Here is a 14,703-nt window from a genome sequence, read left to right as displayed (position 1 = left end):
AGAGGTTAGTGTGTAATGAACTCACACGGAGCACGGAGAAAAGATCACAGTTTAATATAATTTTGGAAAAGAAAAAAAAAGAAAAAGAAAAAAAGAAAACCAAGTAAAACATTTTATTCCGTTTATACAAAACAATGGTATGAAGTCTACCTCACATAACATCAGCAACTAGAATCTGACAGAAAATTAAAAAGATGTACAAAGAAATAAAAACAAAAAACAAAAAGGGGAGAAAAAAAAACAAAAACAAAAGACCACATGCCTACAGGTGCCAATCAGCCCCTTTACATAAGCTCAACACATCCCTGAATCACAGAAGAACAGTAATACTTAGGATGCACCAGCTACAGTAGACAAAAATCACATCTGTCTCATCTACACCCTCCCCTCTCCTACACCCAGTTAGTCCTCCAATCTAAATCCTCCGTCCACGGCAAAGTTAGGGGCTGGAATGGTTTTCTTCTTTGGAGCACTCAGTACGGCCGGTCTCTTCTGTCGTCCCTGCGGTCACCTCTGAGGGGAGAAGACAAAGATGTCTGTTACTCGGGCTGCATTTTAACGAAGACCCACATGTGCTAATGTCATTGAGATAAAAACCGGAATCAGCCGGCAAATGAAGGTGAGCCATAATGTCAACTTCTCATTCGCACAGGCCTTCACATTTTAAATGAGCAGCAGAGCTTGATTTCAATAAAGCAGAAAGCCATTAATGCAGCATGTCACCTTCAGGGTAGAGCAATAAACAAGTCTGCTATGAAGCCAAACCAAACACAATTCAGAGTGAATATTCAGACACCTGGAACACTTAGGGGCTCCTTGGATTGTGTAATTTCACTCACAGCTTGCTAACACCACAAAATGCAGTTTAATCTCCTTGAAGATCATACTGCCAAAGTACTTCTGTTATAATTTGGACGATTGCCATATACAGAAGTTCTCAGATGATACAGCCATCATTGGATGCGTATCAGACGGGAATGATCAGGAATACAGGGGGGTCATCAGTGACTTTGTTGGCTGGTGTGAGACCAATGTACTCCAAATCAACGCCGACAAGACAAAGGAGATGATCATAGACTTCAGGAGGAAGTCACCTCCTACAACACTGGTGAACATCCAAGGGAAAGACATTGAGATAGTGGACTCTTATAAGTACCTGGGTGTTCACCTCAACAATAAACTGGACTGGACTACAAATACAGACATCCTGTATAAGAAGGGCCAGAGTCGACTCCACCTGCTGAGGAGACTGAGGTCCTTCGGAGTCTGCAGGACTCTGTTAAGGACATTCTATGACACTGTGGTAGCATCTGCCCTTTTCTATGCAGTGGCCTGCTGGGGGAGTGGATGCTCGGACAGGGACAGGAGCAGGATTGACAAACTGGTGGGGAGGTCTAGCTCTGTGCTGGGATGTCCCCTGGAGTCTGTGGAGGTGGTTGGCAAGTGGAGGATGTTAATAAAGCTGACATCCATCATGAACAACCCACATCACCCACTGCATGAGTATCTGAGTGGGCTGAGCAGCTCCTTTAGTCAGAGACTGAAACACCCTCGCTGCAGGAAGGAGCGCTTTCGCAGATCATTCATCCCAACAGCAGTTAGACTCTATAACTCCTCAATCACGATGTCATAAGGCACTGGACACTGTGAACATCCACGGTCACCACTTCATGCATAATGGACCTTCCATGTGTATGGACATGTGCAAGTATATATGTATGTATATGTATATTTAGTGTGTACATGTCTATACATACATAACATTGACATACAATAGTTATGTCAAGCTATATAGTTTGTCTTGCATATTTCCAACCATATCCATAATCACATACTGTGTATGCTACCATTGCATATAGTGTATTATAGGGCTGCTCAATTAATCGAATTTTAATCACGATTACGATCTGGGCTTTCAACGATCATTAAAAATGACTGAGCCGATTATTAGCCCCTCCCTCATTTATCCGCGACACCTTAAAGGCCGGTCCGTGAAAATATTGTTGGGCATAAACGGGTCCGTGGCGCAAAAAAGGTTGGAGACCACTGATTAAGAGGACCCGAGGGAAGCTCGGAAAGCTAAGCAGAAGTTATTTGGAGAGGAGAGTGAATGCTGTTGGTTGAAAAGAGGTAAAAAAAACTTCAGTGGTGTTGCACACTATTTTATATTATTTTTTAAAGTCATTGTTAACCCTTTAAAGCCGGTCAGAGCAGCACGCTCGGTTTTGTGTAACTATTTTTAAATCCCTGTAGAACCTGAACCGCGTAAGCTAGCGCAATATTTTTTTTTTTTTGCATATGAAACCGGAGGAGTTGTACTTACATCTTATGCCATCAGCTTGTCCTCGGTCACGGTTTCGTTCCACATAAAGCTTTGCAAAAATTGCATAAAAAGCACTTGCAGGAACAAAAACATAATATTCCAGAAACACGTTTTGCTGATCCGATCAGCTGTTTGTAACACTTCCCACAGTGAAACAGACGTCAGCGCGAACTGTCGCATGTCCGCCATTTCCTGCCCAAAACTGGAAGTGACGTCATTTTAGCGGAAAATGTAGTTTTTTACTTGTAGGCCTTAAAAGCCTATACTGGTCATGTTTGACTTTTCTGAATAGTTGCTGGGATGTTTAGAACTCGAATTGCACTGCTGGAAATAGTTTGTTTTGATGCACATGCTGTTTTCGTTGCAAATTTGCATCATAGGATTGTTTTTTCGTTTTTCCTGCAGTATATAAAAATTGGTGTATCTCCAAAATAAAACTATGAAGACACTCAAAATAAATTTCCTGTTGTTGTAAACTATTTTTTGCAACTTTTTTGTATTTAAAGTTTTGAGGGATAAACCTCTTAAATTTCTCCAAGTAGAAATATATGTAAAAAAAACAAAAACGATTTTCAATTTTTTTGTAGTTTATTGCACTTTTTTGCAATTAATGTAGTTACTATGGACTTAATGCATACATATTATTAAAATATGGGCTATAACAGCTGTATAGCAACTTGAAATGCTCCCACAAATGGCACTACAACATGTGAAAAGATAATACAAGCTCTGGCGGACTTGGTTCTATAGTAGGTCTTAAAGGGTTAAATAAATATCGTCAAATAATCGAGATCTCAATTTTAGTGAAAATAATCGTGATTATCATTTTTGCCATAATAGAGCAGCCCTAGTGTATTATCTTACTTTTTTTCCATTAATTGTACTTATTTGTATTTCCTTCTGATATCTGTACCTGAGGTGACGCAAACATTTCCTGGTCTTGGGATCAATAGAGTCTTATCTTACTGAAAAAGACAAACTATAGTCATTTTTGGGCAGAGTACGCCCTCTTCTGGCCATAAAGTAGTGGCTAAAGCAGATACGGGAAACTCAAGGCCTCAAGGGCTGGTGTCCTGCAGGTTTTAGATATCGTCCTGGGTCAACACACCTGAATCAAATGATTTGTACATTACCAGGCCTCTGGAGAACTTCAAGACATGTTGAGGATGTCATTTAGCCATTTCAATCAGTTGTGTTGGATCAAGGACACATCTAAAACCTGCAGGACACTGGCCCTTGAGGCCTGGAGTTCCCCCACCCCTGGTCTAAAGTCTCTTTTCCACTAACACCTACTCTAAGTCCATCCATTTTTTTTTTATTTTTTATTTTTTAAGCGTTTTCCATTAGGTACTGGTACTTGAGCACCCCTCAGCCAGCAAAAATGTGACAGACTGCACGACACTGATTGGGCAAGGAGTGAAATCACTGCTTGAGCCATTTCACAAGAAACCACCACTTTTTAAACCAAGCAACAAAGTAGATGGACCACCCTGCTGTAATGACACTACTGCAACAGCCAAGAGTCTTCAACTGACCTTCCTCCCATTTTGTAGCCGCCACCTCCAAATCCTCCGCGGTCACCCCCGCGGAAACTTCCACGCCCTCTAAAGCCACCGCCTCTGTCGCCTCCATATCCGCCTCTGCCTCCACGATCTGCAAATGCATCATGACATGACAACACAAATGGGTCCGTGACAGGTTAGAGCACAAACTAGCCTAACAATTTAAGTCTTTAACACATGCAACTACTCTGAAGTGGTGCTGTTATTTCCTATGTTAAACTTTGCGTTTTCATTACAATAAAAATGAGTTTCTTGCATTTATAAAATGACAAAACTGAAATCACCCAAAAGCCTTTAATCCATTACTAAATGTATTAACATAAAAATTGAGCAATAAGGATTTGGACAAAGGATGGGAAGAGAGAGAGAGAGAAAAAAAAAAAAAAAAAAAAAAAAAAAAAGGAATTTGGCAAGTTTAGCCATACTTAGAAACATGTTCCTGCTACCAGGTTTCTTTTCGCTAAAGCTACAGGGACCATTTTCCAATCCTGTAAACATTTCAGGTAAAAGAACATCTCTAAAGCACTCACCTCCACCTCCAAATCCTCCATCTCCTGGTTTGGGTGCACCACACTTGTTACACTCCTGCCGCCGGGCAAAATTCATGTTGCCGCAAGAGCTGAGGAAAGGAAATCCAGGCATTTAGAAATGCAACTGAGCCAAATGGACATGTTCTGTTGAATTTTTATTAATAAACATTAAGAAATGAAATAAAAAAAGTTTAAAATCCTCACCTGTTGGGACAAGGCCAGTCTCCTCCTTTAATGTCAAAGTTGGGTCCACCACCACCACGACCTCTGAAACCTGCCAACCAAGATGCATCATCAGTACAGGTAACGTAATTTACCAACTGTATATCATTTGAACCCAGATGACGGCCTGAGCAACACCCACCTCCTCGCCCCCCTCTGCCGCCGCCGCCGCCACCACCACCACCACCCCTCTGTGTGAACTCAGCTCTGCGGGTGGCGAATGATACTTTGATGGGTTTGCCGTTGAAATCCTTTCCTGAAATTAAACAAGCAACAGGTCAGTGAAAACAGTGCTGAAACATGTCAGGAAATAAAAATACATATCAGGGCTCTTACCATCAAACCAATCAATAGCAGCTTTGGCTGATGGAGGGTCATCAAAGGACACTGTAGCTTCACCCTTTGGTCGCCCAGTGGCTTTGTCAGAGTAGATGTTTATCATTGGTTGGCCAGTCTTCTTATTCACCTAAAAGTACAGAACATTTCGAGATGATCAGCATTTTTTGCATTTACTGTTTTAAATGCCTGAGTCTGCTGCAATGAATACCTACACGAGTACACGCCCATGCTACTAGCATCGTGTGTGTTTGTGCTGGTGGAAAACTGAAACCTAATTACACTAAAGTAAATGAAGTAGAGGTGGTAGATGATGCCTATATGAATCAAAGACAGATAAATAGTATTAGCCCTCTGGTCCTCTGTAATGCTTACATCATTTTAGTCCATTATTAGGCCAGGCAACATGATTGCATCGTAATGCACTACCCCTACTGTCAGTTTTGTGGCTATAAATTAGACATAACTGAAATTAAAATGATAGAGGTTGCTTCAGGTGCATAAAGAAAGGACTGATCTGGTATAATAAAAATCCAGTCAAATGAAAAGAAATCAGTCTCAGATTCGCTCAGTACCTTAATGATGCCAATCTGCTTGAAGAAGTCTCCAACTTCCTGAACTGTGACATCTTCTCCAAGTCCCTGTACAAAAATGGTGTTGTTGTCAGAGTTGTCCTGCTCTCCAGCTGTGGATGAGATCAGACGACAGAAAGTGTCAACAAACCTCATCTAAAAACAGATCAAATTTAAGTGTTTAAAGATTACAGAACATGTTTAGGCTCCGTCTTACAGAACAGTACATGACATGACCAGGTTGGCTGTTTTTTTTAAGTTCCGACTAACAAATTTACATTAGCTTGTGTTAATCAACTAGAAACAGAACCAACTCAGCAGAAAATACTAAAAATAAGGAGTCCAAGAGGTCACCTTTGTGTTGCCTCTGGCTGTACAATGAGTTGTGTTCTCTCGCTAGTTAGGCAACATAAACCAATGCAGATGTATTAGCCGAAAACAACCAACCAACCTGGTGAAGTCTCCCAGACTGTACACAAGATGGCGCCAAACTCATTTTAAAAACGTAAACACTCGTTTCTTACATCCGGCTCCACAGGCAGTGTAAAATTTATGTAACTTATTCAGTGCAGGGCTTTTAGCCCATACATGTTTAATGTCCACTTTAAGTCTCACCTGGTTCATCCCTTGAGCCGTAGTCTCGAGATCCTGGAAAACAGAAAAGAGGATGGAAGGAGAATGTGTGAAAAAGGATTTTTTAACTCCGTGGTGAGCTTTCACATAATTAAGTATTAACTTTGTCCCTAGCATTGCATAATGATACCAAAGAAAATTAACCAAATACCATGTTAACAGCTTTCTGGTGGGTGTTTTCATACCATTGCGTCACATACCAACACCTTTCAACAGGAACAGAACTGTTCTGTTTTTTTTTTTCCTCCCCTCACTTTTCTTTTTTGAACTTACACCAGAAATGAAAACCACCATAAAGTCTCCAGTTTTAGAAAGTTTTCCTTCTTCATCCTGGGAACACCTCTCATTTACAATCAGCTCTTGTCTCCATGCAACCATTATTTTACATCTCAAGCTCCATGTTCTTTACCATTATGACAAATAGCAATAGGTGGAGTACCCTTGGGATCTGGACATGGAAATGGTGGCATTCACTGAAGTTCCTCTCTCTCTCTTTTTTTAAACCCTCTTTTCTTTTTCCTAACTCAAACTCTTTCCTCCCCCACCGACACAGTTCTGATGCTCGTCACTTACCACCGTAATTTTTGTAGCCACCACGGTCACCACCTCTGCAGAGGAAAAATTGGAGATATGATGGCTTTTCCTTTGTCCCAACTGAGAGCTCAAAGCTCCCCTACATCCCCACCAGTATGCACTCCTGCCAGGGTGTGCGACTACGGTGGAAATGTCTCACACGATGAATGCGTTAGTCTTTGACATTAGAGATCAATAAGCAGACGACTAGGCAGCGCTGACTGAACAATCAGGTAGTTATTACATGTCACTGGGGCACCGTTTACAGATAATTTGGTACTTTTCACATGGCCAGATTAGATACCATTAGCTGAAAAAAAAAGAAAAAAAAAAACAAACAAAAAAAAACAGCTTTTTTTTGTTTTTTAAACAAAATGAGCCAAATTGATGTTAAGGGGTGCAGCAAACCAATGAGCAATCTTCCACTGAGTGCATTTATGTGATCCTTTTACTGAGGTCCATGTTTTAGTTCAATCACCTGTAGTATAAAATGTAGATCCATGTTAACACAACATACATGTTCGCCATTGTCAAATATACAACACTTGAATGAAACCTGTTGAATGTGAAGCAGCTGAAAATGTGGCTCCAGGTCTAAGTGCATCACCTCAGGGGAGTTTCCACTGCTCACAGTACATTGTGTGGTCATTATAAGACATGAAAGTACCAAAAACTGGAGTTTGTGAACTTACTGGCATCTTAAAAACGTGTGGCTACTGGAAATTTAACTGAGACCGAGATCTTAACATAACAGGAGGTTTAAAGGATGAAAAAGAAATGTGGCACTTTCGGACTGTACAGGCTCCAAAAATAAAGATTATATTTACCTCCTCTCAATAGAGGCACAGTTTAAATGTTAAAAAGTCAAATCCATTTTTAGTAACAAATTAGTCCAAAGTAAAAAAGAAAAAGAAGAATGGTATGGCACCATTTAGGTTAATATTCCACTGGATGAAAGTCTCTGAAAACACCAAGAGGTCCTTTTCAACCTTTGTTGCCAAATGGACAAAACTTGTGTCAGTCTGGGTATGTTAGTTGCACAACCAGCTCTTATCTGGGCAGCTGTATTCAATCTCCATTTCTTTTTACCTTAAGATCCCATTGATAGTGAGTGGATCTCCAATGAGTCGAGCAACTACGCTCCAATTAACCACCACTTGAGTACAAATCACACAATCTTAACAGTGGATTTTGTCACCAGCGTGTCTCTTATGAGATTAAACACACGCACACACACACACACACAAAAGATTTAAAAATACAAAAATCAAGGCTCAGAGCACCTGGAGCATATGTTTGGGAAATTTTTTACCTGCGGCAACATTTGATCGTTCAGGTTTTAAAAGAAGAAAAATTACCAGTGTTTGCGGATCTGGAGCACAAAGCAGATGAGTGGTGAAAAAAATCCATCTATGTGGATGGTTTGTAGTTGATGAGTGGTGATGATGTGCTTATAAACAAGTCATTTCTCATATTTCAGTTAAAAAGGGTACCTTAGGGGCAGTGGCACTGTGCAACTTACCCCATACCAGGAGGTCCGCCTCTTCCGCCACGATCATATCCACCACTGCGGTCATAGCCACTGCCGCCACGGCCTCTGCCTCTGTAGCCTCCTCCTTCTGAACGGTCTCCATAGTCACGCCCAAACCTCCCACCCTGACCACCACCTTCACCACCTGGTGGAAGTCAGAAAAGAAATTCTTAGCACAGGCCAATTTCAAATACAGACTTATTGAGATTTTATGATCCAGTTAGCATACCTTCATTCCACCGTCCATATCCACCGCCACCACCTCCTCCTTGCCCTTGGCCTCCGTATCCACCGCTGCCACCACTCTGGCCACTGTATCCGCTACTACCACCACCACCGCCCTGTCCCTGTCCATAACTGTCTCCACCTTGCCCCTGACCACTGTAGGAGCCTTGCTGTCCATAAGACCCAGATCCTTGCTGCCCATAGGAGGGCTTGTCACCATATCTGAATGGGAGATTATCAACCAAGTGCAGAATTAGCTGGATGTTTCCCCCCTTAAATCTTGCATTAGTTACATACATACAAATCGTTGCTGGATTTTTTTCCCATTTCCACACACAAAACACACCCCATCCCTAATACAGAGACATTATGAACTTACCCAGAGGACTCCTGTCCATAGTTATTATAGCTCGGTTGCTGAGACTGGCCATAATTTTCTGTGGAGATGAAGAGATGAACCAAGTTTAAAAACAACCCCAAGGTTCACATTAGCATTTCACAATTTATAAAACAATTAACCTGTACCAAATGAGATTGTACTAAAGTGGACAGTATCCTGACCTCTGCTGTGCCCGGGATACTTTCCACCAAAAGACAATAAAAACCAGTACCAAACTTGTGTGTGGACACAGGCGTATGCCAGATCTTAAAGGACACATAACTTAAACACCAACTAAACTAGATGTGAAAAGACATTTTAGTAACTGATATTTAAAAAAAAAAAAAAGTAATATAATAATAATAATGATAAAAAGACACTTTTTAGGTGGCCTCTGTTTAACAAAAGGTGTTTAAATTGCATTTACATACTGTACCTTGCTGTCCAAAGCCACTATAATTCTGTCCTCCATAGGAGCTGCCACTATTTCCTTGTCCATAACCCTGCCAATCAAATGCATAAGTTAAGCAGGTTTTACTTTAAAATAAATGAACTTGTACTATTACATCAAGTAGCCAGAATAGAGGTCTTACCTGCCCGCCTTGCTGACCTCCACTATATGAACCATAGCTGCAGACACATGGTTAAAAAGACATTTAGCTTCCGGGTTTAAAATGTGTTCAAAAAGCTAAAACGTTGTTCAGTTACACGCTTTGAACATGGGTATGTACTTTAAAGTTTGTCTGCACATTACCTTTGCGGGCCACCGTAGCCTGAGTCTGAAACAAAAATAACACAGTGGTGTAAATGTGTTTGCTAAAAAGTGAAGTAAATGTCTAGCTGACCAAGCAGCTGGCCTCAAAGGCAAAAATAGGTTACTTTAAGCAGGCCAGCAACACGCCAACAGGCCCTTAGTCAGGCCGAGCCGGGAAAATGGCGGTCACTTTAGCGTTGGCTTAGACTAAATGTTGAAAACGAAACAAATGATCTGCTCAAAATACCCCTTGTTCTTCGCACAGCCTGATGTAATGAAAATACACACACGTACGATTACAGTTAACTATAACACAGGATATAAGATAACGTTACAAGAGCAAAATACTTCTGGATCCGCAAGAGAAACAACAGCCTTCGCCATAACAAAGACGCTTTGAATTTTCTTTGCTAACAGCCACCCCGACAAAGCCCACTGTAGCCACAGTTCGTGTTTTGAAGTACAGCTAAAAATAAGATGCCGTGAAGCACTTTCCCATAATGAAAAGATGAATAATTATAAACAAATAAAATTATTTGCATGCATTAATGAGGGGGGAAAAAAAGAGCCTGCGTTCCATGGAATAGACGGAGCCCTGGTTCTGGCCTCGCGGTTCGCAAGCTAACGTTAGCTCCAAAGCTATTTGACCTACTTTCTCATCGGAAATAAAATGCGTTCTCACTTACCAGTGGCCATTGTGTGTACTCTTTATATATATGTAGTTTAAAAGCTGATGAATTCTGGTTCTCGTCGTGGCTGATTAAAACCTCTGCTTGAAAGTGCGCAACAAACAGCGCAGAGCCGAACACGCCGCTGCGAATCTGTGCTAAATGCAGCAGCTTTTGCATGCGGGGCGGGGCGCTCCGGAGCCCGCCTTCAAAGCGCGCTCACGCCCCCTGCTGGTCCTGGGCGTTAATGACGAAATAGCGCAGAAAGTTGCGCATCTTCTCTGTGATATCTGATTAGGCTTGTGTGAGTCCAGCTCACAAAAATGCACATTTTAGGGATTAATTGATAATTGTATTAATGTGTATGCAGTGATGTGCAAAGGACTTGAGCCAGCCTTCACTCATTTATATTTTTGGGAAATGGGAAATAGTTGCAGGGATTTATTGAAACATGTGTAAACATACCTGGAAATACAGTATATAAGACAAAAACTGTGTTTGTACAATTCTAAAGAGCCTGAAAGTTAGTCTTTGGTATGACCACCTTTATTCTTCAGCACAGTCTGAAGCTTTCTTGTAATTTCTCTATGTAGCCTTCAGGTAATAGCTCTCCAAACTCTTCTATCCAGGTATATGTCTGTGAAGGTTCTCAGTCATCCAGGTTATCGTAGTCAAAGGAGCTTGCAAAGAAAAGTGTCTGGACTTCTTTAAGTTACTTGAAGACGTTTCACCTCTCATCCGAGAAGCTTCTTTAGTTCTAAGGTCAAATGGTGGGGAGTCCCAGATTTGGAGTTTGGATTTGGAATGGTGGGGAATCTGGGACTCCCCACCATTTGACCTTAGAACTGAAGAAGCTTCTTGGATGAGAGGTGAAACGTCTTCAAGTAACTTAAAGAAGTCCAGACACTTTTCTTTGCAAGCTCCTTTGACTATCCAGGTATATATTGACTACTTTGGCAGTGTGTTTGGGATTACTATCAAGCTGAAAAAAATAAGCTTTTGTCAATTAGATGGTTTCCACATGGTAGATAAAAATCTAACATTAACTTTCATGCATTCACAGTTTGGATGAATTGCTTTATAAGATCTGCTGCCAGTGATTTTCAGTCCAGTTATTGTGTGTTCAGGTATTCATAACTGAGCCCTTTCTCCCCTTTTCTTTTGAGACCATTTCTTTCTTTTTTTAAAGACCCAACTTTCAAATTAATGGACTTATCTATGTGGATGATCAGTATGTATATACATCACTGACTGATCTCCTTCGCAGGTCAGTGTAGAGTAGCAAAAAGAAAGAACATTTCTTCGAATAATGCAGTGTCCTCTAAACTATAGAAGCATTTTTATCAAAGAACACTTCAGCCATTGTGATTTAGAAAATTAAGTCTTCCTCTGGTATAGGGCTGTTCATATAACGATATATATCGGATGACGATATAAAAACGTCTGTTTCATTTTACACTATCGTTTGTTTTGTTATCGTTTGTCGCAAAATAAACTGTTTACAGTAATATTTTTTCATCGTTTTGATGGTCACTGTAGTGGCTATATTAATTTCTTAAAGTTCTCTCTTTCTCTTATATTTTATATAACCACACTACAGACGTACAAGCGCCTGTTTTTATGCGTTGTGGTTAGCAACAAAACCATCGTATGTCCGCTTGTTTATGTTCCACATAAACCTTTCACAATAAAGCTCAAGATCCTGTTAAGACTTTTCAAAATAAACTGAATCACGTGAAAGAGCAAATTATTTATGGATGAGAGGTAAAAAAAAAGAAGAGCCGCCAGGTGCTAAAAAATAAACCTTAGACTCAAACGTTAGAACAGGCTTTTCCCAGCACGCTGTGTAATAAATACTCACACAGAAAACGGCGGCCGTTACAACTTATGTCTAAAAAGGTGTCGTTTCATGCATCGGTTAAAACCATTGACTGTGTTTTCTACAGTCAATGGTTTTGGGGTCTTCACACCCCTTTTCTCTGTTCGCCATCTTGTGCAGAAGGGCTGAGAGGAGAAGCTGGGTATGGGTATGTACTGGCTCACTCCCGGTGGCCCCTGTGGCACAATCAGGCCCCTTCCGGGATGTGGAGATATTTATTATTTACTATAACTTGTGCTTATGTTGGTTTTCGCTGTGTTTTCGCTACTGTGTTTTTCTCTTTTCGCTTGTTTTTATTTTCCCAGCAGGTGATCAAACAGATTTTTAGTGTCTTCTCTCTCTGTGTCTCTCTTCCCCTATTTTTTGCTTTCCATCCCCTTCTGTTGAGCCTCTTCCCAACTTCTCTTTTCTTCATCTTTCTCTTTCCCATCCCCTAGTCCTGTCCGTTCTGATTGTAATAATTTCAAAGTAAAGAAAAGTCTGTGAAGGTTCTCAGTCATCCAGGTCATCGTAGTCAAAGGAGCTTGCAAAGAAAAGCGTCTGGACTTCTTTAAGTTACTTGAAGATGTTTCACCTCTCATCCGAGAAGCTTCTTCAGTTCTAAGGTCAAATGGTGGAGAGTCCCAGATATAAACCTAGTGGGAGAGACCCCCACAGAGGGACAAAAGGACCCCCTGATGATCCTCTAATCACCTGAGCCAAGGTGTGAAATTGGGTGTGGGACCCAATCAGCCAGAGTTTCGGGTGTGTTCATTGTGAAACCTGGCCCCACCTTATCATGCGAATTCTTGAGGTCAGATGGCCCAGGATGTGAGTGGGCGTTAAGGCGTCTGGGAAGGGATCTCAAAACTGGATTATAGATGGCAGACAGTTGGTGTCGTAAACCCCCGCCTCTGTTCAAAGATGGTCGCTCACAGTGGACATAGATGGCTTCTTTCACTCCTCTTTCAAACCATCTGTCCTCTCTGTCCAAAATGTGAACATTGGCATCCTCGAAAGAGTGTCCTTTATCCTTAAGATGCAGATGGACTGCTGAGTCTTGTCCTGTGGAGGTGGCTCTTCTGTGTTGTGCCATGCGCTTGTGAAGTGGCTGTTTGGTCTCTCCAATGTAGAGGTCTGGGCATTCCTCACTGCACTGTACAGCATACACCACGTTGTTAAGTTTGTGTTTTGGCGTTTTGTCTTTCGGGTGAACCAGTTTTTGTCTGAGCGTGTTGCTGGGTCTGAAATACACTGGGATGTCATGCTTGGAGAAAACTCTCCTGAGTTTTTCTGATACACCGGCTACATAGGGGATGACAATGTTGTTGCGTCTGTCCTTCTTATCCTCCTTCGCTGGTGTCTGGTCTTCTTTTCTGTGCCTCTTTGCTGACTTTAAAAACGCCCAATTAGGATAGCCGCACGTTTTGAGTGCTTCCTTTACATGTGTGTGTTCCTTCTTTTTTCCTTCAGGTTGAGAGGGAACATGTTCTGCCCGGTGGTGTAGGGTCCTAATTACTCCAAGTTTGTGTTCCAGAGGGTGATGGGAGTCAAAAAGGAGGTACTGGTCCGTGTGTGTGGGCTTCCGGTAAATTTCGATGTTGAGTTTGCCGTCCTCTTCAATGTGCACGGCGCAGTCCAGGAAAGGCAAACAGTTGTCCTTTGTGTCTTCCCTGGTGAACTTGATGTTTTTATCCACAGCGTTAATGTGCGCAGTGAAGGATTCCACTTCTTGTGTCTTGATTTTGACCCAGGTGTCGTCCACATATCTGTACCAGTGGCTGGGTACTCTTCCTTTGAAAGAGCCAAGAGCCTTCCTTTCCACTTCCTCCATGTAAAGGTTGGCTACAATAGGTGACACGGGGGAGCCCATGGCACAGCCATGTCTTTGTCTGTAAAAGCCTTCGTTGTACTTGAAATATGTAGTGGTGAGGCAGAGGTCTAACAGTGTGCAGATCTGATCGGGTGTGAAGTTGGTCCTGTCCTCCAAAGAGCTGTCTTCTTGTAATCGTTTTCTGACCGTCTCCACGGCCTCCGTGGTGGGTAAAGTAAAGAAAAGAAAGAAATAATAAAGAGCTAATACATTTGGAAACATAAATCTGTTGGACTGGTAAACTAATATACTATACGGTATGAAAAATGACAAACATGAGAATTCTGTGTGTTTTCCTTCTTATCTGCAGACTAACAGTCCACAGGTTTGGTGCTCAGACTGATTTGTTTTCTGGAGATGGAGGAGAGAGAGCACAGAGGACAGCAAGGTGGAGGAGTGAAGGAGAAGGTGGTGCAGCTCAGTGTCCAATCAGGAGTGAGCAGTTCTTTCACTGCCTTCATTGCGTTCAACAAAGACAACGGCGAGGCGATCCAAGGACCTCTTGTCCAGAGAAATATTCCATCAAGTTTTTGTTTTGAGTTTTTGTTGTTTTTTGTTTTTTAAAGCAAACACTAAAACTGTCACCCACACCTCTGAAGATAAAGATTACTAATCATAAATAAAGGGAATATTATGACGATGAGGACACTATCAGAGGTAGTTG

At 41.5% G+C, this 14,703-nt stretch overlaps 1 protein-coding gene across 2 annotated transcripts; it reads right to left on the bottom strand.

Annotated features, from left to right (window-relative positions):
* Positions 1-38: 38 nt before the first annotated feature.
* taf15 (TAF15 RNA polymerase II, TATA box binding protein (TBP)-associated factor) lies at positions 39-10,503 on the bottom strand. 2 transcript variants are annotated; one of them, XM_082502218.1, is made up of 16 exons: positions 10,327-10,444; positions 9,641-9,665; positions 9,480-9,516; positions 9,323-9,389; positions 8,887-8,944; positions 8,512-8,729; positions 8,274-8,427; positions 6,752-6,786; positions 6,161-6,193; positions 5,549-5,658; positions 4,974-5,103; positions 4,780-4,893; positions 4,620-4,689; positions 4,416-4,504; positions 3,859-3,976; positions 39-513 (listed from the first exon to the last, which is right to left on the bottom strand). In XM_082502218.1, exons 1-16 carry the CDS (start codon positions 10,334-10,336, stop codon positions 474-476), a joined length of 1,308 nt encoding a protein of 435 aa, XP_082358344.1. In that variant the 5' UTR covers positions 10,337-10,444; the 3' UTR covers positions 39-473. The 2 variants fall into 2 exon arrangements, with proteins under 2 accessions (XP_082358344.1, XP_082358343.1); XM_082502217.1 differs by lacking the exon at positions 6,752-6,786 and having other exon boundaries at positions 10,327-10,503.
* Between the last annotated feature and the right edge of the window lie 4,200 nt (positions 10,504-14,703).

This window comes from Aulonocara stuartgranti (genome assembly GCF_965226115.1).
Source record: "Aulonocara stuartgranti genome assembly, chromosome: 14".
In the NCBI taxonomy this organism is placed as follows: Eukaryota; Metazoa; Chordata; class Actinopteri; order Cichliformes; family Cichlidae; genus Aulonocara; species Aulonocara stuartgranti.
Note: the sequence above shows the minus strand (reverse complement) of the source record. Positions and strands in the feature narration are given on the sequence as shown.

Bases quoted from the DNA above. Each gene is read 5' to 3' on its own strand.
- taf15 (XM_082502217.1), bottom strand. From the start codon at position 10,488: ATGCAAAAGCTGCTGCATTTAGCACAGATTCGCAGCGGCGTGTTCGGC. The intron at 5,104-5,548 runs GTACTGAGCGAA...CTGTACTTTTAG, and splicing joins AGCAGATTGGCATCATTAAG to GTGAATAAGAAGACTGGCCA. The intron at 3,977-4,415 runs GTGAGTGCTTTA...ATGCATTTGCAG, and splicing joins TGGAGGATTTGGAGGTGGAG to ATCGTGGAGGCAGAGGCGGA.